This window comes from Panthera pardus, unplaced genomic scaffold, assembly GCF_024362965.1.
Source record: "Panthera pardus isolate Hobbes unplaced genomic scaffold, ASM2436296v1 HiC_scaffold_13, whole genome shotgun sequence".
In the NCBI taxonomy this organism is placed as follows: Eukaryota; Metazoa; Chordata; class Mammalia; order Carnivora; family Felidae; genus Panthera; species Panthera pardus.
Genome location: NW_026526688.1, coordinates 184,875,144 through 184,902,497, shown reverse-complemented (window position 1 = coordinate 184,902,497; position 27,354 = coordinate 184,875,144). Strand labels below are relative to the sequence as shown.

General features: G+C 46.9%; 1 protein-coding gene across 1 annotated transcript in view; it reads right to left on the bottom strand.

Annotated features, from left to right (window-relative positions):
* Nucleotides 1-687: 687 nt before the first annotated feature.
* CCDC149 (coiled-coil domain containing 149) overlaps nucleotides 688-27,354 on the bottom strand; it is a 95,510-nt gene continuing 68,843 nt past the window's right edge. Inside the window, exons 8-13 of the mRNA XM_019453590.2 lie at nucleotides 26,680-26,764; nucleotides 24,477-24,621; nucleotides 14,845-14,921; nucleotides 12,933-12,965; nucleotides 7,649-7,765; nucleotides 688-1,317 (exon numbers count right to left, since the gene is read on the bottom strand). Of these exons, the coding sequence (XP_019309135.1) occupies nucleotides 884-1,317; nucleotides 7,649-7,765; nucleotides 12,933-12,965; nucleotides 14,845-14,921; nucleotides 24,477-24,621; nucleotides 26,680-26,764 (891 nt within the window). The 3' untranslated portion in view covers nucleotides 688-883. The remainder of the gene's footprint in view (nucleotides 1,318-7,648; nucleotides 7,766-12,932; nucleotides 12,966-14,844; nucleotides 14,922-24,476; nucleotides 24,622-26,679; nucleotides 26,765-27,354) is intronic.

Genomic DNA, 27,354 nt, shown 5'->3' with positions numbered 1-27,354 from the left:
TAAAACCCTATAGGCAGCGCAGGTTGAGTGGAGAGAACCAGCATTTCCAGGTTCTGGCTCTTATCTCATCTCAGAAACAAAAAATCAAAACACCCCTGGAGTCCCCTTCCTTGCCTTATCCCCCCCCCCCCCCCCGCTCCCCCTCCCCCTCCTCCCCCCCAGCCCCACTCCATCAGTCCAGGTCGATTAATCCTTCAGAATTACAGGCTGGAAAACTCAGCTCTAGCAGTCAGCAAACAGGGCCCAACAGGGGCTGTGGATTTCAAACCAGAAGCCCAGCCTTCTGAGCCTGCTTAAGCCCCTTTCCACCTGCCAGTCGGGGCCGTGACAGACAGGGCTGCGGGCAGGGTGCCAAGGACACCCATGCTGGGAGGCCTTACGGGGCCCTGACATGATGAGGCGGAGCCGTGGGCCCTCTGGACCCATTACGCTCAATTACACCTTTCTCTCCAGCCGCCTAAGCATTACAAAGACAGGGGCCTGATTAAAAACCCCATCCCTTTCAAGCTCTTCCCATAATCTTGATCGACAACATTAAATGCTAATAGAAAAACATCTTATCTCTAATAAAACAAACGCCTGACAGAAAGACGGATGCCAAAACCCAGCCGCGTGGGGGACACGATTCTGCGCCCGGCCGTGTTCACCGCAGCGCGTCTGCGGCACGAAGAGAGGACACCGGGAAGCTTGAGGACCGGCATTTAATAAATCGCACTGTGCTGGCATCATCAGCATGTTCAGTTTGCAACAGGACCTGTGTCCCTTCTCACTTGCAGACTTGGAAGTGTTTTAGGAGAGAGTCGCCTCCGAAAGCTGCTCTGATGCTTGATTCTTTACCGTCCCCCGTGCCTCTGACGTGACATCGCGGGGATCCCTTTCCCCTTCATGTTTTCACGGGGCTCCTCCTGCCTGCACCCTCCAGGGTCTCCTTGCTGTCCTCCGCGGCGGAGGCTTCGGCCGCTGCCTGGCTGGACTCAGTGGGGCCCTGGCAAGATTTGGGGGCCTCCCCCCTGGAGGTCAGGCCCAGCGTGGCTGTCCCCATCTCGTTCCTCTGAGCCTCCCCGGGACCTGCTCTTCTGGCCCCTTCTGGTTCTGCCTCTGCCTGTGCCTCTGTCAGTTTCGTGATTTCCCTTCCAAGCCTGTTCATTTCTTCTTCCTCAGAGGGTACCTGCGGTAATGAAGGATGAAAGGGGTTGCATTGGTTCCCGTGGCTCTGGTTTGCCGGGGAGCTGATGGCGGGCCTTCCCGCGTCCTCGGGTGCTGTCAGTGCCTCGGTGGCGGCACGACATTCATCTCGTTCTTGCGTCTGGATCTCCCCTGAAACAGACCCGGGACAGCATCACACCTCTGGCAGGAAGTCAGCCCTCACTCCCTCTCTCCTCTCAACCCCAGGCCCACGTCACAGGGGCTCTCAGATAGAACACGCTGCTGGCGGGGGCCATGGGACTCACATTAAAAAAGAAAGCAGCCGCTCTGTGTCATTCACGGAGGGAAAGGGAGCCCTTGGCCACGTCCATAACCATCATTTCCGTGTGCCGTTAAATATCTAAATCGAGGCAGGTTTTATAGATGCTGCGGCTCAGGAAAGACCTGGGACCTTTAGTAATGACAAGAGGTGCTGGCTGCCTTCAGGGCAGGAAAGAGAACAGTTGGGAGGGATTTCACCCTTTCCCCATCAGCACCTCATTCTTCGATGCAGACAGCTGATGTTTCCTTAGTTTCAATAACATGCTATGTGTAAAAGAAGCTTTAAGCTCCCTACGCCTCCTAACTAAATTGTTCCACCAAACTTCTCTAAATAACAGAGATTGTCGAGTTCAACTGGAGGGGGATGGATGGCAGAGAACGGGGTCCTGAGAACTGGTACCCAGCCCCATTTTCCTACTCATCGCTTTGTGATCAGGAGGACCCATCTGGTCTCCTTTCCTCAGACACAAAATGGGGGGGGGGGGGGGGGGGGCGGGACTCTGACGTCCCTTCCAGACTGCAGGACTGAGACCCACTAGGGGAGCAGCTTCTTAGCACCCGATCATGTGAGCTCAACGCCAGACTCTGAAGCCCCCAGAAGTCAAGATTTTCTTAGCTCTCAGACCAAACAGTGGTGAAACGTATGCAAGAGCCTCACAGGGCTGATTTCAGGGGCAAGGGGCCTGGGGGGAACACTTCCTGGTACCCATAAGGGGGCCCGAGGGGAGTCTTACTGCGATTGGGCTGGCATCAGACACATGCAAATATTTTCAGGCTGACAGCTGGCATTTGGGAAAACTGGGGGACAAATGAGGGCAGTTAGAGGGAGTGACCTTTTTTTTTTTTTAAGTTTATTTATTTTGAGAGTGAGTAGGGGAGGGGCGGGGGGGGGAGCGGAGAGAATCCCAAGCAGGTTCCACGCTGTCAGCTCGGAGGCCAACTCAGGGCTCCAACGCATGAACTGTGAGATCATGACCTGAGCCGAAATCAAGAGTCCAACACTCAACCGACTGAGCCACCCAGGCGCCCTGAGAGTTGAGCTGTTCTGACCATGCGCTTTCCTGCTTAGAACCTTTCACTGGAGGCTTGCTGCTTTTAGGATAAATTTTCATTCCTTTCACTTAGGTCTTTGGCAGGATCCTAACTGATGAGCTCTTGCTTCAGTCCATAGCCTCACTTCCCATGGTTCTTTCACTGCTGTCCATTTTATGCAGGGACCTTTGGTTTCTCCCTCTCTAAAGTGAATCGTACCGGCTAATGACTTTTAGGTGATTTTCTGTGCTGGGCTGAGTGCTCAGTGTTTTACATGTTTATCTTATTCTAGAATATAAGCAGGAGCCTCACCTGACCTGTTCACAGTGCCTGGCACATTCTAAGCACTCAAGAATGTTTATAAACAGTCCCTCACAGGGGCGCCTGGGTGGCTCAGTCGGTTAAGCGTCCGACTTCAGCTCAGGTCACGATCTCGCAGTCCGTGAGTTCGAGCCCCACGTCGGGCTCTGGGCTGATGGCTCGGAGCCTGGAGCCTGCTTCCGATTCTGTGTCTCCCTCTCTCTCTGCCCCTCCCCCATTCATGCTCTGTCTCTCTCTGTCTCAAAAATAAATAAACGTTAAAAAAAAAAAATAAACAGTCCCTCACTTTCCTTTTTTTCTTTTGATGGAAGTATAACTTACATAAAAGTGTGCAAATCATTATGTCTACAGTTCACTGAATTCTTACACTGTGAATGCACCCACGGAAGCAGCGGCCGGGACAAGAAGCAAAATATTACCAACCGCAGTGCCCCTCACCTCCCCCAGCTGTGTCTGCGCCTCCGAGGGAGCTTTGTACTTTTTACTTTTTTACCCCTAACTTGTTACTTATGTATAATTAGCTCATAAAAAAATCACCTGAAGTATAAAATCTTACCTGATTAATTTTTAAACTTTGTCAAATTTTTTTTTTTTAATTAGCATTTATTTACCTTTGAGAGAGAGACAGAGACAGAGGGTGAGCAGGGGAGGGACAGAGAGACAGGGAGACACAGAATCTGAAGCAGCTCCAGGTTCCGAGCTGTCACCACAGAGCCTGATGCGGGACTCGAGTCCATGAACCGTGAGATCATGACCTGAGCCGAAGTTGGGCGCTTAACCGACTGAGCCACCCAGGGGCTTCAAACTTTGCCAGTGTTCTATAGTGGGTACTCACCAGATGGCTGATTAAATGTTTGAATCCGGGGACATATATATGAATAAATGAGTATATTAGTACATATATGTAAATGTCACACATAAATAAATGAGAGCAACCACTAAATTTATGGTATTTGTTTAGGCTGTACTCAGGTTGCTACCCTAAAAGTTCCTAAAATGGCACTCTCAGAAAAAAAGATCTCTAACTCACGCAAACGTTTAGTGGCATCTGAGGTAGCTCAGGGAGGCAACAACATAATTTCCATACTAACGAAAAGAAAATTTTTATGGTTGTTGTACGGGGGTTATGGGAAACACCGAGTCAAAACGAGCAAGTTTCCAGCATCGTGCAAGGAGCTGTATTCAAAAGGAGTAAATTATGGTCCTTTCTGCAGTTAAATTTTTCACCAACGTGAGATGAATAAACTCCGTCTGGAAATTACTCTTATGAAATTACTCCTTCCAAGACACTTAATAGTATATTCTGGTGCCCCTGAAAAATTAATTAACCTTACCCGTAACAACCTAACCCCTAAACCATTCGCGGTGTTTTTACTGTGGGTCAGGTTAATCTTCTCTACCTTAATTTACATCTAAGTGAGGGTGGTCTAAATTACACGGGGGCCTTTTGGTCGCCGGTACTTTGCCTCGTGCCATTTCTTTAGATGACATTCTGCTCATGTCCAAACGCATGAATCTTTTTTAAAATGGCAAACCTCTGAGATTACCAGGGAGAACTTTTCAACCTTTTTTTTTGGCTGGGGGCTGGGGGGAAGCGACATTGCTGTCATCCTTAGAGGTCAAAACACAGCGGCAAGAGGGGGATGGGCGAGGCTGTGGTTCTCCCGTTTGGTCTGGTCAGGGATTTTGTTTGTTTGTTTGTTTTTCCTGAGAATGTCTGGATTTTCAGAGCCTCAGGACCATGAAAACATAGGCGGCAGGCTCCGCCCAGGATTAGATTATAGGTCAACAGCAAGATTTTTCAATCCTCTCCTCCCTTGTTATCCAAAAGATGTCTAAAAAGTATGCGCAAGTCATCGTCAGGAGACAAAGAAAAGTTCCCGAAAATGCCACAAACGCTGATCTATATAACTAGGACCTCCGCTCCTTGCTGGAGGTGCAAAACCTGCCCTTAAGTCTGGGTTTATGGAATGTCGACTCCTAAACTGTGCCGAGTTTTGGTTTCCCCTTGAGAACAGACATGTTGCACTGCCATTTCCATGAAAGAAGGATTTTTGAACTAGCTCGGCATGGGAAGATATTATTAGAAAATAATAGTAATTATTCTGTGCTGTTTTAGCACACAGAATTAGTATCATTAATCCTTACTAATAACAAACACGTGTCAATAATGGTGACGCAATCGACCGGTAGAATTGCTTCATGGTATAAATAGTAAGGAAAGAAAAAATGTTTTCTCAAAAAGATGAAGAAATAGTAGCTCTTTGTAGAAAGGCTGTTAGGCTCCTAAAACCGTGTCACCCTTGCACATTGGCCCGAAGGGGACATTCGTCTTCTTTTGTTAACTGATCTCTGACGGGCTTTGTCCTCCCAAGTGTGGGCTTCTTTCGGTTGGAATTAATCAGAGATGCGGTGGGGATGAGACCTTCCCAGACGCTGACAGCCGCTACGTAAATGCTTCCTTGTTCCTACCGCACTGGTGAAGGACGGGGTTGGAACAATGAGAGGTAATGATGGAATTCTGGAAGCTATCATTTTGAATCAGGCCATTACTTATGCTACCCTTGTGAAAATCAAGCCGGTCTCATGTTCCATTTCAATTTCGCAGGCCTGGGCCCACCCACCCAGGGGCTAAACAAGCTCAGAGCAGATAGAGGGTTTCGGATCCAGTGTGGACGCTGGATGCTGGCACGGGGTGACCATCAGCCAAGCCACGTTCCAGACTGCACCGGACCATGGTGTGTTACGGGCCAGATCTGGAAACAGCCACGTGCTGCTGGCTGGAAAGACCCGGCCTTGCCTTCTGGCCAATATGAAACCTACCCGAGTTGGCGATTCTCTCCAAGAATTCTCCCTGCGTACGCTTGGGGATCCTCTTTGTTGAAATCCCAGACCTGTCCAATTCTTCCCATTCCATGCACTATTATAAGTGATTGAGACAAGCTTCAAAATACAGCTGTACCCAGTGACCCTTGCCGAGCCCAGCTCAGATTAGCAGAACTGCTGGTCTAACCCAAAGACTCGTGATTAATAATACATAGTAGTTCCTTTCAGCCCTAGGTTTTAGGGTGGCTTGTTACACAATGGTAACAACTGTTTCAAACTGGTTAGTACAGCTCCATAAAAGCAGTTTTCAAGTCAGATAATCATCAGGTCAGAAAGACAGGGTAGGCCAGTTTGCCGGGTTACGATTTCAAGCGGGAGACAGTGGGGAGCCACCGAAGATTTCAGAGCAGGGTGTGCAGGTGTAGGAGAGCAGTGCTCCAGAAGCTTTACCCTACAGCACAAGGGAGGAGGATGGGAGTGAAGTAGGGAGGGTCCAGAAGACAGGGAAACCGGATGGAAGCCCTGCGGAGGAAGAAAAGAGGGTTGAGCCAAGCCAGAGGTGGGAGGAATGGAGGTGGGAGAAGGTCTGAAGAAGAGTGGCCACAGACCAGATGCGATGAGGAAGGAAAGCTGACAAGGGTCAATGAGGACTCCAAAGGTAGCTGCAGAGCCGAGAGGGTGGCAAAAAAAGGGAGGAAGCGTGGAGAGTTGGTGACGGCATACTTGAGAAGCCCACAGAATACTTAGGTGGTAAAGTCTGCACTTTGGCAAATAAGGGACTGTAACTCTACAGATGGGACCCGGCTGGAAAAATATTTCGAGAATATTTTCATAGCGCTGATGGTTGCAGACATGACTCAGAGCGAGAGGAGACGGAGAGAAAATACCGGAATCGGGGAGAGACCCTTGGCTCCTGCAAGCTGGGTATGTGAGTTATGTGCTACTGTGCCACAAGTTAACTCAAAACGTAGCAGCTGGAGACTCAGGAGCCTGGGAGCAATTGATCGGGGTGGCTCTCATTAGCGGTCTCTCATGAAGCTGTCACCAAAATGTTAACTGGGGTTGTTGTCATCTGAACGCTTGACTGGGGCTGCGGATTCTGCTTCACGGCTGGTGGCTGGGAGGCCTCAGTTCCCGACCGCGTGAACAGCACGTAGGACTGCTTGGGTATCCTCAGCACATGGCAGCCGGCTTCCTCCAGGGAGGATGACTCAAGACAGAGACAGAAAGGAAGACCCCGTATGTCTTTTATGACCCAGCCTAGGAAGTCACATAAGGTTACTTCGGCCCTTGTATTCTATCAGTCACCCAGATTAACCCTGATACGATGTGGAGGGGAATATGCGAGGGCATGAATACCAGGAAGTGAGGATCACTGGGGGCCATCCTGGAAGCTGACGATCACACTAGGGATAAAAAAGAAGACAGACGAAACTTGGAAAGATAGGAAGGATAGATGGTTTAGCTGGGGAAACAAGACTGCCACATGGGAAGATAGCTGTATCTCACACTGTGAGATGGGCCCCTCTGGCACCCTCGACGGTACCTTCAAAACTCTCTGCCTCCGGAAAGTGTGTCTGGTAGAGGAGAAGCTTTTATTCTCCATTTAAATGATTCCCAGGACACTTAACCTGTGCCAGACAATGGGCCAAGATTTCCCTGAGGTTGGCACCATCATCTCACCATTCTATGGGTAAGGAGACGTGCAGAGGTTAGAAGTCCCACTTCTCAGAGCCAACACAATATGGGGTTGGAATATGAGCCCGACCTGTTCATATCCTGAGCCCTTTCTCTTAACCTTGAAGCCACTGTTCTGAGTCCAGAGGCCTGCATTCTTTGGCCGGAAGCTCCAAACAAGACAGACCCACAGAAACAACAACGGGAAATGCAAGGAATGACCCCACGGGGCCACAGAAGCTGTAGGAAGGGGAAGAACTGATGCCCACTGAGCCCCTCCTCTGTGATCAGGTAGAGACAGAGAAATCAAGGTGTGCTTACTGACCGTCCTTGGAATTCGTTTTGTTCTCAGCAGGCTGCTCGATGAACTTCAGCAGGGGAGACCTTGATCTCTGTATGGTGGGAACAGCGGGGTCGCCGAACAGTATGGTGTCCTTGCCCCCTGTCGTGGAAAAGGGGAAAATGGACACAGGATGTCACCAGTGTGGTTATAGTTACATTCACCCCACACAATGGGCTGGCCGTTTGGGTGAACAAGGCACTTTCTTTAATCACAGGCCACGCCGTGGAAGGGGAATGGCTGACCGGCCCCTTCTGTGGCGTGACGACCAGGCAGGGAGGTGCAGGGTCAGCTGTCTAGCGTCCTGAGAGTCTGCTGGGACACGGCTGCCAAGAAATGCCACCGTTTGTTATGTTGGCCACAAACCGAATGGCTTTGGTCTGGGTTAGGTGAGAGCACAGATAACCACTGCGGGGTGTTCGGGAGCGCAGGCTCTGGGACTGCTACACGGTTTGTGTTCTGGACCCCGCCACTTGCCAGATGGCTGACTTCACACAAGGGACTTAAGCCTCGGAGCCTTCCTCTGTAAAATGAGGAAGCACAGCACGCACCTCGCCGGGTAGTTGTGATGAAATGAACGGACTCGTGTGAAGCACTTAAGCATTTCATTAGCGCTCAGTGAACGTCACATCTTGAAATTATTACTTTGCAGTGTAGACAGCTACATACACTCTAAACCCTTACACTAGGGGCGCCTGGGGGGGCTCAGTCGATTAAACGTTCGACTTTGGCTCAGGTCATGGTCTCACGGTTTGTGGGTTCAAGCCGCAAGTCGGGCTCTGTGCTGACGGCTCAGAGCCCGGAGCCTGCTTCGGATTCTGTGTCTCCCTCTCTCTCTGCCCCTCCCCCCCCCCCACTTTGTCTCGCTCTGTCTCTCAAAAATAAATAAATGTAAGCAAAAGTTTTTTTAATTAAAAAAAATAAACACACTCTACTTGCCATATACACTATATTTGATTTATTTCAATTTGATCATGTAGGCTGAGTACTAACTCTGTCATGTGGAAGATAGTATCAGGTCCCCCAAATTATCACAGCTAAACTTTCACTTACAACATCTAGTCCCATACTGGCCAAACTCTTTCATCTATTAGGAACTTGTAGTATGAACACCCTAAGCGGATAGAGAAAGTTTGAGGAATGAAGAAGACCATTACAACTCTATTGTTGAGGCCATGGCAAGGTCTGGAAGTTAGGAGCAGGGAAGTGTGGCTTTGGACACAGTGCGGCTCATGGACACAGGCACACAGACACAAAACACGTGGACATAAAGGGACACTGCCCAGGGGTCAGGAGGGCACGCCAAGCAGAATCTGATCCCAGACTTCTGTCCACGAGGCCTTGTGATTCTGAGGGTGGGAACTGCAGTGCCCAAAATGAAAACCCCAGGGCTATGGATCCAGCCTTAGCAGTCCAACTTTGAGCAAGACCTTTTCTTTCTTTCTTTTTTTTTTTTTTGGACAGTGCTAATTTTATGCTACTTTATTATTATTTTTTAAATATATGAAATTTATTGTCAGATTGGTTTCCATACAACACCCAGTGCTCATCCCAACAGGTGCCCTCCTCCATGCCCATCCCCCACCCTCCCCTCCCTCCCACCCCCCATCAGTCCTCAGTTTGTTCTCAGTTTTTAAGAGTCTCTTATGCTTTGGCTCTCTCCCACTCTAACCTCTTTTTTTTTTTTTTTCCTTCCCCTCCCCCATGGGTTCCTGTTAAGTCTCTCAGGATCCACATAAGAGTGAAGACATATGGTAGCTGTCTTTCTCTGTATGGCTTATTTCACTTAGCATCACACTCTAAGCAAGACCTTTTCTAACTCCAAGCTACTCAGTCTCTCTGGGGCTCACATCAGGGGCCCTAAAGCTCTGTGATTTTACTCTGCTTCAGGTTCAGCAGATATAGAATGGTATGTCTATAAAGACGTTCCCTCCGTTAGAGAACCAGCTGAACCTTGGACTGCACCCCTGAGCCCTCAGTTTGTTTACAATACTGGCTTCCCAGTAGGGAACTTCATTTCCAAGACTGTAGTAGAGAGTCCGGCATATGGGAGGTGCTTAATAAATAGCTGATAAGTGTCTGGATAAATGGGTGATGGGTTCTTGGGACTTCTGATGTCTTGGTGGGCACAGGTGCCTGCTGCTGCCTCGGGCAGATGGCGTATGTTGTTAGCAGCCACAGCACTCTGGTGTCTGCGGAGGGTCATCCCAGGAGAACAGAAATCTGATAGAAGCTGATCCTGAAGCTCCCCACCAGCACAGCTAGTGTCTGATGTGGAAAAAGCTCCAGAATCTTCAGGGACACAGTCTGGAGAAGTGTCCCAAAGAGAACTGTAGATGTACAGGTTGGGATATTATTAAGAGGCCCTCAGATGAAATAAACACCATCAGGTCTCCCTTTGTGCTGCAAAGATCCAATCTGGGAACACTTTGAGGGATTAGTGGTTACTATGAACCCACAGCAGATGCCTCAGGGTGAACTTCTTTTGCTTCTCTCCATCAAGGCAACAGTTACTGTCTTCCAGTTAGGAGCAGGACTGAGTTTCTTGAGCTTTCTCTAGCAGGTAGACCCGTTCTTGCAGGAAGAGACACACTCTGCCACTCTGTGTCCCAACCAGTCTTCCAAGTCCCCTCTGCCCTGGCGGCCGAAGAATCAGAATTACCGACTGAGCTGGATGCTGGGTGCAGCAGAGTGACTAAGGTGGCCTGAGGGCCATCTCCTCCTGGCATGAGGAATTCTCTAGGGTGCAATGTCTCTGTGGCCCTCTCCAGCCACAGAACATCATCCTTTCCACAGTGGCTCCTCAAAAATGCTGGAGCCAGCACCATGAAACCTCTCCAAGAGTCTGAGCAACAAGCATTAGCAAAGGGAAACTGAAGCCATCACTCTCCATGGCCAACCAAGCTGGGGGTTGGGGAGAAGATAAATACTTCCTGAAATTCCTGCCTGGAGAGATCATTTCCTGATCTGGAGGTAAAATGCCAAGACTTTGTCATTCCTGCAGCGTTTGAAGGATTCAAAGGCTTATCAGAAGGCAGTCCTATCGTTTCTAAGTCTGGATTCCATCTATGCTGATGAATGTGAGCTCTAATCTGATGGTCTGCTGTCTCATTGTTTCATTTTGATGCCTCTACCTGGAGGAGGAGGGGTGAGGCCAGATGACCCACAAGGAGTCAGACCACAGGCGGTGTGGAAGGCCACAGAGGCACCTCCGTTTGCTGGGCGTGTGAATGTCTGGGAGCGCTCTTGATTCCCTGAAACACAACATCCCTCTCTCCCTTCTCCAAAGTGTGCCAAGTACTTTCAAAATGCACACTTTCCTCAAATGAAAAACTCAAGGAGCCAGGCTCTGCTCTTGCCAGGTTTTTTTCTGGCTTTCAGTGTTTCTCTTCAGAGCAGGAGCTCGTCCAGGAAACCTCCCCTCAGAGCCCCCAAGCACCCCCCCTCTCCCTGCAGAGGCCAGCAAAGGGCTGGAGGGCTGAGGCTGGGGGGTGTCATTCCCTCCTGGGGGAACAGGTCAGCATCCCCTCCTTCTCGCAGGAGCCCCATGCCTTTCTGCCTCGTAGGAACCGATTAAATAGTCTGGAGTGCCCTCTCCTATCCAGATGATTTCTCCATGCAGGCTGTGCTGTTGTCGAACTTGCCTTCCCAGCAAGATCCCAAACCTTCCCCAGTTCTATCAAACGACATCAAGAACTACATATTGTGGGCGCAGAGAGTGAGGAGGGAGGAGAAGACACTCAGAGCAAACTCATTGCACGCTCAAAGCCCAGCGGTGATCCTGGCGTGGAGTGAGGCGGAATTCACCACAGTCCTTCGGAGTCTCAGGGCAGACTCTTCTGGCTCTGAACGCCTCTTCTCCAATCCACTTTGCTTTGAAATCCAGTCCCCGGGTGATCTGACTCACCCCATTCTTCTCTTCTCTGAACTGCAGGTCCCCAGGACAGGTGGAAACACCTGAGTTCCAATACCCGCCTCGGTGGCTGTAGGTACCCTTGTAATTCCTGAGCCTTTGTTGCCTCATCAAAAATGGAGGGGGCTGGACTAGATCAGGAAAGGGAAATGTTTTCTCTCCCATGGCAACTCGAACCAAGAGGTGGCTTCCTGGGAAGCCAGTGGGGATGTCTGTTCTGAAGGCCACATGTGAGATCAGTATGGAAGAGTCATGTGATTGATTAGCAATGTCTGCCGCTGATGTGGGAATGGGTGTGTTCTAATATACACCAAGGATTTGCCATCCTTGAACCCTTTGCTCTCAGCTGTCCTTCCAGATCTGACATTTGATGACTCTTCACATCGTTCACTCACACACACTAACACCTTTGTCACTCAGCACTTAGTTATATATCACTTCGTGCTTTCTTCTCATTGCCACATGTGGATGCATCTTGCTGCCCTAATGGGACTATGGGTTCTTGGAAGGGGGCAACGGGCATGTCCAGAATGCCCGGTACAGAACTGAATTCACAAAGGTGCTGCTCAAAAAGGTATCAACATGCTGATGGGCTGATATATTGGAGAAGACACTGATCCTTTCAAGATGCTAGCAAGTAAGAGAGAGCTAGCAATTCTCTGAAACTACCGGGACTCAGTCCCCTCCAGGTGGCTGAAACACTGATATGGCTTCACCCTGGGGAGGGGAAGAGGAGGAAGAGGAGGAAAAAGTGGAAGAGGAAGAGGTGGAGAAGAAGAAAGGAAGAGAAGGAGGTGGGGGGGGTGGGAAGAGGAGAGAAGGAGAGAGGAAGGAGGAGAGTGACCCTTGCTCCACCATTTGGTGTGTTAAAAGCACACCGTCAACAATGAGCGATAGCAGGGCCTGATTGGATTCTTATTGCAAGAGGCCCTTCCCTTGTATTTCTCACCAGCGTTTAGAAATGATCACAAGCCATGCCTCATTGTAACATCCTTCACAAGTGTACCAGAGCAGCTCTTTCCCTTACATTAAACTGTATCAGATCTGGGGAATCCCCACCGTTTTGTTTTTTTTTTTTTTTTTTTTTCCTGTCCTCTCACTTTGTGTCTATGTGGGGGCCGGATACTAGAACCAACACGGCCATGGCATAAAATCCATTTAGCTGGGTCCCTGAAAGCTAATTTTACCGTTCAATATTTGCTTTGTACTAATTGAATTCTCTATTTCAATTGACTGCTCTAATCAGAAAAGTGCAATGATACATAGAGAATGCATTCCTATTTATTTACATGCAGGGGTGTTATTAACGCACTGCTGATACCAGACCCAAACACAGATATTTTAAATAGAACATACTCCCGAATCCTACTGAAACATTGTAGCTCAGGCCTTCAGGCAGCAAAAAAGAGGAAAGAAAGAATTGTTAGTGCATAATACAGCCATTCTAACCCAGACCAAACATCACCAGAGAGAGAGAGAGAGAGAGAGAGAGAGGGAGAGAGAAAATTCTCGGCATTCCTTTACTTATTCAACTTCCATCTTTTTACATAAATCGTAGAAATAAAACATTGTGAAATTTCACTAAATCACTTGGAGAAAAAAAAAAAAGTCAAAACTCCAGTACAGGCACAGAAATAGCAATCTGACTGCACAAAATAAACGATAAATTTGCCTGTGTTGAAATTCAATGCAATGAAAGAAAGGCCCTCAGAGAAGATAAGGTTTTAACTGCATCAAAAGGTTCTTGTGCAAAATGGATCATTCAAATCCCCAGAATGGCACTTGCCACTAATTAGTTCTGTTAGGTCTTTTGACATCAAGTTCAAGGAATCTCTGCTAAAAATTCCAATTTATGAAACGCACTTGCAGACAAACTAAGGCAGCTATTCAGGTTTACATTAGGAAAACGTGTTGTCCACGTCCCTATGGCAATTTTCATTTCTCACACGTTACCGGGAAGCAACTGATATGATTCAAGGGTACAGGAGGCTGGTTTGTGCAGAAAGGTTAAGTAACTAAAAATATGTGTACAATGTTGCTTCTAGGGAAAGAGTGGGTGGTGGAAAATGATAAATACAAGTTTCTGGAGAGTTTAAAGCAAAGGGGAATAGCTGACGGGGGTCTCACAAAGGGGGTATTTTATCAAGACAAAGAGGATAAATATAGCTAATTAAAGTGAGGCATCAGAGTTTCCTCACACAGAGTACAATTGTGGGAAAAAATCTCCAAAGGAAATTCTGATTTTCTTTTTTCTTTTTTTATTTTTTTTAATGTTCATTTATTTTTGAGACAGAGAGAGACAGAGTGCAAGTGGGGGAGGGGCAGAGAGAGAGGGAGACACAGAATCTGAAACAGGCTCCAGGCTCTGAGCTGTCAGCACAGAGCCTGACGCGGGGCTCAAACCCACAGAGCGCAAGATCATGACCTGAGCCGAAGTCGGACGCTTAACCGACTGAGCCACCCAGGTGCCCCAGAAAATTCTGATTTTCAAGCTGCACAAACAAATAGGATAGGGGAAGAGAAGGGAAGAAGGCAGAACTAACTGTTAGCTCTTATATGCATTTTTAGGAATGATAAATAGAATAAATTTTTGTCAGTTCTTATATTCAGTTTTAGATTGATGATTAAATTGTACAAACCTTTGTACATTCTTATATTCCTTTTAGGGATCATACTTAAAACGAACAAATCTTGGGGCATCTGGGTGGCTCAGGTGGTTAAGCATCCGACTCTTGACTTCCGCTTGGGTCATGCCCTCACAGTTCGTGCGATCGAGCGCCATATTGGGCTCTGTGCTGACAGCGTGGAGCCTGCTTGGGATTCTCTCTCTCCCTCTCTCTCTCTGCCCCTCCTCTGCTTGCTCTCATGTGTGCTCTCTCTCTCTCTCTCAAAATAAATAAACTTAAAAACATAGAATAAAATGAACAAATCTTTATAAGATACCTATGGGTAAAAAAAAAGAAAAGAAACAATTTACTACACTCACAAAGGTGAAAAATAAAGCATACACAGACACATACAATGCCAATTTCTGAATTTAGGTCAGCGAAACTTGATAGGTCCATAGATGGGAATTTGTATATTTATTGAGTTTTCCCGATTGTTTTCCAAAATTGATGGCTTCTAAGTTTAAAGTGCTTGTAGATTTCTCCACAACGATCTTCATATAAAAGGACATTTAAAAAGTAGAATCTTCTTTGCAAATTATGTGAGGGCTTCCTTAAAAAAAAAAAAGGAGAGAAAAGAATTTTCATGAAGATCTGCTTACCTGGAAGACTCCACAAACCAGAAACTTCCAGAGTTCTTAACTTTTTCTCCAATTCAGCCACCCGATTCCCTAGGATTCTGGAAAATGAGAGAAAATGGCAACAGACAGATTAATGAGTGTCTTATCAGCTCTCAGGGCTGTGAGCAAGCTACTTGAGAAAACGCCCTAGTGCCTTGATAGAAAATGTTTTGATATTTAAGGTATATGCAAAAAAAGTGTGTGTGTGTGTGTGTGTGTGTGTGTGTGTGTGTGTGTAAAGAATATATATTATATTCATATACATTCTATTGAAAGTACATATGAAAACATATAAAAACGAGTAATTAAAAAAATACTAAAATGTTGCCATTCGAGTCCTCTCCCACATCAATTATTCCATCATTGCCCAAATATTTGACACAATTTCTATACGGGAATTTCTCATTGCTAGAGATTATAATTCATTTTGAATACCCTTAGTAGTCTCACAGCTGATTCTCTGAGAGTGGATCTGAGTTCTGGAAATAACCAACTCTAACAAATAAGGTGGGTGAACATGCTTGGTAAAGTTGCTTTGAGTCAATAAAACAGTAAGATCTGCCTTCTTATACCAAACCTACGTCTTACTGACGTCCCCACCCTTATTACCTAGCGTAATGCCTGGTTGACGGTAGGTGTTCGATAAACATATTTGATTACACAAAATGCCTTCCTTTTTTCAAGGCCTGTAATTATCTGTGGAAGGAATTAAGAAATAGGCATTGCAAAAGAACTCCTAGCAATTGCAGAATCACTAGAATAATTAATTATATTGCTTTCCAAGGTGACCCTTCTGGCTCATTGTGACATATAGGTTCTAGAATGTAGATCTAAAAAGTTATGCTGTTTATTTGGAGGCCAAACTTGGTCCACATGCATGGAAGGACATAAATGTGGGCATATATTTCCCATGTTTCACTCTACGTGACATTAAATATAGTTGGGAAATGATTCCATAGTCATCGAAAACTTCAATCACTTTCCATTGGCCTGGAGATTGAAAAACCAGTCTTTATATTATTGGGGGGATTTTCTTGACCCTGCTGTGCTAAAATGATGCGGAAATCACCTTCAAGGTAAAGTTTCGATTCCTTTCAGCAGGAGAAATCAGAATGCCAGAATTGTTCTCCTACCTCTCTTTATATTCCAGAGATAGCTGCACACACCCACATGCATACAGAGGCATGAATATGTATATATCTGCACGTATATATATGGCTTTGGATCCATCTTTATTTTACCTGAATTGACTTGCAGCATCTTAATTAATATTCTCTTTGAGTTCACAGAAAACTCTGACGTTACTATATGTGGTTTTCTTCATCTAGGTACCTGGAGCTTTTCTTCTTTTCCTTAAGTCTTAAATTCTGCGAGGTCTTTATCAATTACTTTCCATTTTCACCCTATTTGTTGGGTCTATTCTGCTTTCGTGTCACCGACCCTTCAATAAACACCATTCTTCGTAATCTCGCTTTCAATATTTTGCTCAGACCTTCTGATCCAAGCTCCCTTTTCACCAGTTGATGGGTTTGAGATGCAATCACGGCAGAGTTCAAGTTGATGCCTGTTTCTTAACGAGATCAGATCATCTGTGTGTGGCTGCCTCTTGGAAACAGAAGATAAGGCTTAACTCTTCTGTGTATACTGAAGGATGCCATCAGAACAACGTCTGAAGGCGTGGTGAAGAGACATTTGGTTCTTTTTTTACTGATGTTCCCGGATAACACAGACCTGTCTCCCAGAAATGGGCTGAGGCGAATTTGCTGGTGTCCCCTACTTTGAGGGACCCTGCTTGTTTGTCAGCAGTGACTGTTCTCTTTGGCCTGACATAGGCATCTGATACAGAGCTGGAGGTGATAAAATGGACCAAGTGGAAATTGTACTGGTAGCAATGGTAGCAATAACATCATCAATAACAATAGCAACCACACCACTGTTAACATGAACAGCAGAACTAATCTTTCCCGAGTCCTGGGTATGAGTCAGAGCCCGTGCTGAACACTTATTAAACTTACGTGATCTCATCTGACCTGACAAAAACCCTGCGGGCTACACTGTATTATTATCTTCTTTTTACACATGGACCCTAAGGAACTTGCTCAAGGACACGCAGTTTATCTTCAAGGTGTATCTTTTGCCCACCCCCAGCGCTCTCTTCCAGCCCATCCCACTCGATTACTCCCACTGGGAAATAGAGGCGCAGAAGTTCGTTAACGTGCCTGAAAGCACAAGCAGGACTCGGCTGGTGATGAATCTGGATCTGAAGTCACAACTCGGTTTGTTGCCGAAGTGCAGGCTCTTAACCAACACCTAACAATGGCACTTTAAAACAAGCACTCTTGCGTCTGGAACTAGTACTCTTTAAAAACTGTTCACGGGGCACCTGGGTGGCTCAGTTGGTTAAGCATCTGACTCTTGGTGTCAGCTCAGGTCATGATCTCATGGATGGTGAGATCAAGCCCTGCATCAGGCTCTGTGCTAACAGTGCGGAGCCTGCTTGGGGTTCTCCATCTCCCATTCTCTCTACCCATCCCCCACTCCCTCTCTTCCACCCTCTCTCTCAAAAATAAATAAACAAATATTAAAAAAACAAGTCTTAAACACTGTTCGTAATTGAAATATGGATGCAGCCGGGCTGACCCGAACAATAGAACCCAAGATTCCTCAAATGACAAAAAAGGCTTTTCCTTGTTGGCTTCCCATTTAACAAATATGGCAGGGCGTCCACTGAATGTGGTGTGGTGCAGGGAGACAGGCGGTGGTATGCAGAGACGAAGACAGCAAAGTAGGAACAGGGTCCCTTGAATTCAATTGGACCGATTCAACGCACAATTATTGAGGCGGTAGGGGATGATGAAGGGAAGCAGCCTGGGTCCCTGTATTTGAGGGACTAAAAGTCTGGTGGGAGACAGACGTGTACACACGGAGACACACGTACAGAGCCTGTGGAAGGTCTGAATCACATTTATCAATCACTTATCCTCTTCTAGGTACTCCTCTAAGCACTGCACAGATATTATCTCCCTTAGCCCTTTGCAACAACCAGTGAGGCAGCCCTTAGTAAGTTTAGTTTGTATGTGAGGGGACTGAGATTCAAAGAGGTCAGCTAACTTGTCCAGGGTGACACAGCTGGTAAGTGGAAGGCCCAGAATCAGAACCTGGCCCTGAACGTACACAAGCACTTACGGAGAACTGCAGACAAGAAGTGGAGTCAAGGAAAGATGGATCCAGAGTGGTTTTTAGGGACTCGGCTCATGAACGATCTTGTTGCCGTGTTGAGAATGGTGAGACTTTTGTACACTGGCAACAGGGAAAGATTGGAAGGTTTTAAGCAGAGAAGCAGCATAATGGAGTTTAGGGAAAGTATTCTTGATGTGGAGTTGAGAATGAACTGCACCAAGTACGAGCAGGAACAGAAAGACCAGCCAGAAGGGTGGTGCCCAAGTCAGAGATGGTGGGGGCCCAAAACGAGCCACTGGGGACGTGGGAAGTCAACCAAAAGGAGTAACTACATGCAGGTGGGTGAGGAATTTGAAGTGCCGACAGGATATCCATGTAGACAGCTGGCCACGTGGGAGAAGGAAAGTCTGGGAGTGCAGAGAGGAGCACGTAGGCTGGGGAGTAGGTCTGCTCACTAGCAGAGTGTGAGAAGCCAGAGGAATAGGAGTCTCGAGTACCTCCCACATGAGGGAAGAAGGGACTCGAGAGGCACAGGTAGACCGGGAAGAGGAGAACCAGGCAAGGTGGGACCAGCAAGCCAAGAGGAGAGAGTGTTCCAGGTGGGACGGTGTGGTCAATATTGTCTCATTCTAGAAAGCGGTCACACTGGCTGAAAAAGTCCACCGAGAACATGTGCCTGGCCCTTGAGAGAGATGTTTTAGGGTGATGGAGAGGGTGAAACCCAGAATCCAAGTGACAGGGTTGGGAGAAGCAGGCTAGGAGAAACTTTAGGCGGTGAATACAGATGACTCTTCAAGTAGTTTAGCAGGGAATGGGAGGAGACAGCTAGGGCAGTAGCTCGAGGCATAAACAGGTTTGAGAGAGGTGTTTTTGTTTTTTGGGTTTTTTTTTTTTTTTTTTTTGTAGGATGGGGGAGATTTTAAAATAAGGTTTTTATTTAGCTATGGTTTGTTGTAGGGGGGATTTCGGCATATGTCTGCCTAGTGGCCCAGGAAATTCCCCAAGATGCCAGGCCTCTAGACAGATTTTCAATAGTAGTTTCTGATAGTGACAACCTCAGAGGAGATCTGCAAAGACAGAACTAACTCAGGAGCTGACCACCACAGTACATCTGCTCTTGCTCTGCAGACAACACGGGGAGCAGAAATTCCAGAGTGAGGGCCCCCGGGGAGAGCCTGGTCCAAAGAGGAAGAAGGGACTATGGCTCTACACACGCCTGGCAATGACCCTGCCCCCACCTCCACCTCAGGGAGCCTCCTTTTGAATCTCCGCTCTGATCCATGAGAGCGCACCCTGCTGTCAATATCTTGAACTTCCAAGCTACTTGCCATTGGCCAGGGAAGGGGCGGCGCAGTGAAAACAGTGTTAGCACATAAGGAAGGGTAGTGAGAGACCAGCGTGTCTCTATTTATTCACCGCCACCACCACCAGCAGCACCCAACCACGGGCAAAGCGTTGCCTGGAAAACTGAACGTGGCGTTCAGGAAAATAGGACTTCAACACCTGCCCCTTCCACGACTGCTTTGCTACCTGTTGTTAGGTCACACGAACCTCATCCCTTCTTTGGCAAGCGTCAGACAACTGCCGGCTCTTTGGTGATAAGCACCTCAAGCCAAATTGGATTCATCAGTTCTTCAAGATGGCTCCCACTGGCCCTTCTCCAAGTGGGGGGGAAGCTGTCGGGCAGCGGAAGGCCAGTAGGGGGAGCACACGCTTACAGAACAGAATATTCTCACAATGCTCTACCAACACAAAACTATTTTATTACTTTAGTCACAAAGGGCCCACTCAACGGGGATAACAGCAAGCAGACCGAGTTCAGATTCTATTCGTAGTTCCCACTCCATTTGTTGTCTAATTAGTTCCTTTACATGCTCCCAAATAAAACATTTATTGAAAGTATGAAACTTAAGACCTCCTAAGTATTAAAAATGGCACATTAGGTACTTTATGTGCTGATATGAAGCAATCTTCAAGATCTATTGTTATGGGGGACAAAAGGCAAGGGGCAAAACAGTGACAAAAATGTTTTTTGGTGAATACTAGCTACCATTTGTAAAAAGAAAGAAAAGAAGGACGGAAAGAAAGAACAGAAAAGAAAGAATATCTCTATATAAATATACATGAGTATTTATATGCGTCTATGTAAATATGTTATACACTTACTTACATATGCATCCTTGGAAAGGATATGTAAGATATAAGAAATGGTGGTTTCTTCCAGGAAAGGAGTTGGGTGGCTGAGTGATAGTAGTAACCAATAGACACATTGTTATTTAACCTTTTAAAATTTGCACCACGAGATGGCACAAAATTATTAAACAATAGTTGAAAATGAAAAGGTGCATTACAACAAAATCAAACCTGGCAAAAGGAACATGTCTGTTTCTCAACAGAGGGTGAGAGCCCACGGAGCCTGGGGGGTGTGCTGGCTGTGCGGGTTATGGTAGGAACGTGTTAGGGAATCAGTCTGTCCCAACAGGTAGGAGTGTCAGGCTGATGGCTTGGGGTCCCTGAGTTTGGCAGGCAGCCGGACTCTGCTTTGAAAGTCCAGCCTTTTCCTGAAACCAGTATCACACTATATGTTAATGAACTAGAATTTAAATAAAAACTTGCAACAAATAAGCAAAAAAATAAAAGTCCAGCTTTTAAGTGGAGGCTTGTGACGTGTTCAGCTGGAGGGGCAGGTATGAGAGCGCTGGGGCTGGAGGTTGTGCAGGAGGAACTGGGGTCTGAGGCTGGAGGATAGATGGGAAGGTCTTCCCAAGGAGCAAGTGATAGTCTGGTGGGGACAAAGCAGGGGGGAAGGGGTGACGTGTGCACTGAAGGCCCATGGCAAGGACTTGAAATACATACTGAAAGCATGAAAACCATGAAGAGTATTAAGGGAGTAGGAACAGGGGCGCCTGGGTGGCTCAGTCAGCTGGGCGTCCGACCTCAGCTTAGGTCACGATCTCACAGTTTATGAGTTCGAGCCCTGTGTCGGGCTCTGGGCTGACAGCTCAGAGCCTGGAGCCTGCTTCGGATTCTGTGTCTCCCTCTCTCTCTGCCCCTCCCCTGCTCATACTCTGTCTCTCTGTCTCAAAAAAAAAATAAGAAGAATAAAAATAAACCCTTAAAAATGATTTTAAAAAGGTGGCGGGGGAGGGGGGGGAATAGGTACAAAGGATTAGAAGATGGTTTTGTCATCCATTCATTAAATAATCATAAGCACCTACTAGGGGCCCAGCACTATTCTACGTCCTGGGAGAGACCAGTGATTCTAATGGATAAACATTCTGGTCTTGGAACAGCTTCAACCTGCATGATGTGGAGGTTTGTGGAGCCGGGATATCAGGATGGGGGGAAGATCCCATTAAATATTCTTCCAATCATGCTTTAAATGGCTGCATAATATCCTCTCTTAGGCCTAACCAGTCTCCAACATAAAAATACTTGGGTTGTTTCTGGTTTTTTTTCCCTCTTATAAACAAATCCATGGTGAACACCTTACGTATGCATCTTAGGGAATTGTTCCGATTTTTTTTCCTTTGGATAAATTCCTAGATGCATACCATGTAGGTTAAAGGGCACAAGCACTTTGAAGGTTTTTGTTTTTGTTTTAGTTTATTTTATTATTTACTTTTTTTTTTTTTTTTTTTGAGAGAGAGAGACAGAGAGAGCAGCGGAGGGGCAGAGAGAGAGAGAGAGAGAGAGAGGGAGAGACAGAATCCCAAGCAGGCTCTGCATTGTCGGCACAGAGCCCCACACGGGGCTCACACTCATGAACTGAGATCATGATCTGAGCGGAAATCAAGAGTCAGACGCTTGACTGACTGAGCCACCCAGGCACCCCTGAAGGGTCTTAAAGCGAACTAAGGAATGGATGGCCCAGAGTCGAGACTTGGTGAATGCGAGGAGCTGAAGGGTATCAGGGGGAAGCTGTCAACCTAGCAGCTGGCCACGTGGGTCTTGCTCTTGATGGTGAGGTGGGGACATGACTTCTGAGAAGAGCCTGCAGAGAGCCAGAGGCAAAGATGGGGGGGGGGGGGGGGGAAGGATGCGCCCCTCCCAGGTAGGGAAGAAGAGCAGAAGACCTGGCAGAGGGGATGCCTGGGAGGCTCAGTCCGTTGAGCCACCGATTTCGGCTCAGGTCATGATCTCGCAGTCTGTGAGTTCGAGCCCCGCGTCGGGCTTTGTGCTGACAGCTCAGAGCCTGGAGCCTGCTTTGGATTCTGTGTCTCCCTCGCTCTCTGCCCCTCCCCCACTCATGCTCTGTCTCTCTCTCTTTCTCTCTCTCTGTCAAAAATGAATAAACATAAAAAAATAAAAAAAAAGAAGTCCCGGCAGAGGCCTGGGGTGGAAGGGAGGAATGCGGAGCGAATCCAGGGGAAGAGGCAGTGGAGAAAAAGTCAGAGGAATTCTGAGAGAGCAGTGCAAGACCGGAACTGGGATGCAGAGAAACTGGAAAAGAAACAGACTCAGAAAGTGGAGCTTGGCGGGGACTGGAGACCCTGCTGTGGAAAATTTGGGAAGAAGTCTTGGGAGGTGTTGAAGCGTAGGTGGTCTTTCTTTCCCTTGCACGGCAGCCCCTCCCCCCTAGGCGGTGTGTGCTAAGATCCAGAACCCTGACACCCCCTCCTCTCCCTCCAGAATGACCCCCCGCAGCCGAATCTGCATTTCTAAACAAGTGCCTCCAGGTAATTCTGACAGAGGTGCCCCCCCCCCCACACACACTTTGAGGGGGTGGCTGTTGAAGAACTAAAAGTGTCCTTATTCACAAGGACGCTAGGTAAGTGGAATTTGAGGGGAGCTGCAGAGTGGGGAAAGGCTTTGGGGGTTCAGGGAGCTCTGTGTGGTTTCTCGGTGAAGAGGCAGGAGCCAGGGGAGGGGCAGACGCTGAACAGGTGGGAGGAGGAGCGCACAGGAGACGAAGGTGTGGACCAACAGGAGGGCGGGCCAGTGTGTTTCCCAGAGATGGGGGAGAGGGTGGAAGGCACTGGTTCCATCCGAGAGTAAATCTTGGGCTTCATGGTGAGTAAGTCTTGGGCTTCATGGTGAGTAGCATCTATTTTCTCGGTCAAAGAGAAGCCGAGGCTGCCTGCTGAGAATACTCTAGGGTTTAGAAGACCTGACAAGTTTTGAAAAAGCCCCAGTGGCTGCTTTATAGGAGTCAGTGAGGACAAAGAAGGCTCATGTGGAACACTGGTGGCTGCAGGGGATTCTTCCGGAATAAAATAGACCTGGTACCTACTCTGGGGAGATTTCCATTTCTTCTCCCTCTCCTGAGAAGTATCTGAATTTTAGCACCTGACTGTTTCATTCCTTGGTTAAGATTTCTTTTAAAAGAATTTTAAAAACTTCTTCTGTCAATAAATTACCCTTGTCATCCCTCTGAGATTGCCCAGACTCCCTCCACTGCTCTCTGCCTTCTTTTATATATATCTTCATCTCCTGCGTGATCTTCCCTTCACTCCTTGCTTCCCTCTCTCTTTTTTTTTTTTCTATTTTGTTTTTACAATGCTCTCAATCATTTTCCGGTTGCCTCTCTCCCTGTGCCCCCCGCCCTCGCCAGGACCCTGATTCCCTCATCTCTCTCCTCCTTGCTGGAAGCCTGCTCACTCGTTCCACGCCTTCATTTTGGTTCTGTGAGTAGGTTTTATAAGCAGGACTCGCTACGTGAAAGATGGAAACGCAGGCCTCTTCGTTAGACAATGATGAAGGATTTCAAGAGGGCGACAGGGGGGCCCTGGACCAAGTGTGGGGCCTTTCTTGAGCATGGCCGCCCGCCCTTGGAACCAGCTCTGTTTGCCACGTTTGTTGCTTTAACTTATTGTATATTCACCATCGTCTGAACACCTCCAATTCCTCATGCGTCTCTAATTGCTATTTTAACTGGCTTGATGTTGCCCCTCGTAGTCAATATGTTTGTAAAAACCAACACACTCTGTTTTGACTGTAGTTCTGTCCCACCACCGTTTTTGCTTATCTGGAAGAGTGACGCAACACTCCCTTCTGGGCCCGGCTGGCTGCCTGTGGAAATTGACGCTTGATGTTCCTCTCTGTCCGAACCCCTCAAAGTCATGCTGGAGGCTAAGACGGCACTGAGGAGGTGCCTCCCCTGAAGGAAACCTTGCAGGAGAGGTAGGTTACATTCCCCAGGCAATGGCACTACCCAAATCACCCGTGTAATATGCATTTCTCAGCGAGTGGCTCAGAGTAAGTGTTCAATATGTAATGACAGGTAGTATTTCCTCACCCAAATCTGGCGAATGGCCAAGATGTTGTCATAATGCAGATGGACCATTCCAGTTTAGTTAAGTTTCCTTCACGTGAGGGCTCCCCCGCTTCCCCCAAAGGCCTGCAGACCCACCCGGCCGCCACCCACTGCTGGTAGGTAGCCAGTGTCCCACCTCTCTCCCGCCCACCGCCCACCCAAGGGTTTATCTACATACTTGCTGGTCTGCCTCTGGTGCTGGATGACCATGTTTTTCTCGTGGATTGTCTCTAGTAGGGCCGTTGCCAGAGATTTCAGATCAGAAATGGACTGTGGAGTAGCTGGGAGACTGCACCCGTGATCCTCAGACAACAGATCCTGAACTAGGTGGGATTAAAGTTTACAACTCAGTGTTAAGTCCTGGAATGCAAACTCTGGAATGCAAACCAATGTCCATTCTTCCTGGATAACAAAGCTGGGATACGTTCCCAGCTCCTAAATGCTACGATGTTGTACTGAAGAATCCGCATCAAGTGTCAAAAGTAAAACAAAATAAAATTCAGCATGAGGGGTAAACGGCAAGTAAAAGGAGGAAGTTCTCGTGGACTTTTACCAACAATGTTTTAAAAGGATAATAATAATCTTTTGTATTTGTCCAGTCTTTTGCCCTTTCAAAACATTTTCATACTAACTCATTTGAGGCTGAAAATTAAAAAAAAAAAAAGAAAAAAACTCACCTGGGAAGTATTATGTATTCCCATTTCACAGACAGGAATGCAAGGTGGTAATGGGTTAAAAATATTAGCTAAAGGTCACACAGCCTCGCAAATGGTAATGACTCTGGTCCTGAGCTCCTCGCTTTGTGGCAAAGTTTCCTACGATGTGGTATGCTCGGTGGGTGGGAAGATCATATAGGGCATTACTTAAAATACAAAATATATTTTGTGCATGCATGTTTTTAGGAACTAAGAGTCACCACAAAAGAGATACCACTTGGACTTGCTTACCAGACAGAAACAAATAAATCTCACTGTCTACCTTTGAGCATCACTTCCTATATGCTTGTATGTAGGTACACAAATTCATACATTTTTCTTTGAAAATGGGAAAAAGCTCTTCTTTTTGCACTTAAGCCTATTCCCCATCATTAATATTTTTTAAAACATAAAATAGAGTGGCTGCTTGGTAGCCCATATATAAAATATAGAGTAACTTCTTTAATTACTGTTGGACATTTATGTTATTTCCTATGTGGGGTTTTTTTTTTTTTTTTTGGTTTTGTTTTTATTTTAAGTAATGCAGGAAGAGCTTTCTTCAAGGAATAAGTTTTTCATACATCTGTCATTATTTCTTGCTGCTCAAAGGGGATGAGTTCAAGGCTTTTCGATATAGGTGGCCAAAGGGTTATCTAGAAAGGCTGTGCCAAGTTTACTGCTTGGCCATGGCTGGCATTCCCCACATCAGTGCAAGGCTGGATCTCACCATTCAAACATGTTTGGCTGTCAGGGGTACCCAGGGCTAACCTCACATGAGCCACTCCATATTTCTGCGGAGTATTGTGGTTTTCTGTTTAAAAACAATTCTAGGGTTTCCTTTTTTCAGTCAAGTGGAAAAACAAAAGTTGCTTGGACAAGTGCCTTGGTTATTAGGTGGGCTGGAGATTCAGCACTTTTTTCTTTCTTTTTTTTTTCCCCAGCCACTATAGCTCTGATTAAGACTGCCGCCTGATTGTTCTGGTCTGCACGGCCGGCAGCCCGAGAGTGGGCCAGTCGAGCGTGTTCAACCTGAGGCTCACGTTGAGAACTGAATTCCCAAATATTAAGTGTCAGAAGCAAGCTCTCTGCTATTTATTCCCCTGGACTGTTCCTGGAAGATCATTATTTTTCATCAGAATCGACAAGGAGGAGGAACAAAATTGCAATCAATAAAAGCTTCTTTGAAAAAGGCACATGTTCCATGATAAAATGATTTCAGCAGCTATGAGACTTTTCTATTCTGGTCACAGAGGCCAGGAAAAGGAGAAACTCGATGAGGCTGGAACATGTACTCAGTGATGCTAAACTGGTGATGAGAGGGTAGGGGGAAGCATTCTTGAAAGAAGAGCACAGTGGAGGGGAACAGATGCAAATGGGGTCCCGTCATTAGAAAAACATCTAATGTAGAGGTTCTCAAAGCAGGATCCCGGAACAGGCATCAGCATCACCTGGGAACACTTAAGAAATGCATATTTTCTGCACCCCCCCCCCCCCCCAGACCTACTAAATCAAAAACTCTGTGTGTGGAGGGGACAGTAATCTGTGATTTCACAAGCCTTCCGGGCAATGCTGATGCAGAGGCAGGTTTGGGAAGGCTGTTTTAAGAACCGCTTGGTTCCCAACCCATAAACCGAGATGTAGACCCACAGCCCCAGCACCGGATTGTCATCAGAGGTCGAACCATACCTTGCTTTGCAGACAAGACTCCAGTTAGCGCACTGCTGCTAGATTTACTCTGGCCTTTTGAGTTTTTCCGTCTCTCGAGAGCATTCTAAAGCAGCATTGGGAGAAAATACAAATCTCTATCAAAAAAGCCAAATAATAGAAAAATACCTCCTTATAGTAGACGCATCCTCCCATCTGGCACGCAAGAACCCTGGCAAACTCCAGATGCTGACCCAACTTTTAAAATTCTGAGTCCCTGCCAAAGAGTTATGAAATGTATGGATCTGGTAAAGAGGGTTTTTGTTTTTTTTTTTAAGTTGGTGCCCAGCAGAATGACAGTAATTACCTTCTCCTATATATAAAAGGCACTCCGTGCGTATTTGTTAAATTAAATCAAATCTGAAGCAAGAATTCCATCTAATGTGTGAAGTCACTAGTTATGGAAACCCCTTCTGAATAGACATGAGATGGAGAACAGGTTTACTTCCATATACCAATGCCAAAAGATCATTATTAGTATTTGGAAGGCTTCCATGGCTGGGCTGGAAGAAGACATGGTCAAAGAATGACATCGGTCACGGACACAAGATTAGGAAGTGTGAACGTGAACCAGAGTGCCATTCTGACAACAGACCCTTACGTTAAAATTGATATGCACTGTCTAGCCAATGCTTAGCACGTAGAAGAACCGAATGA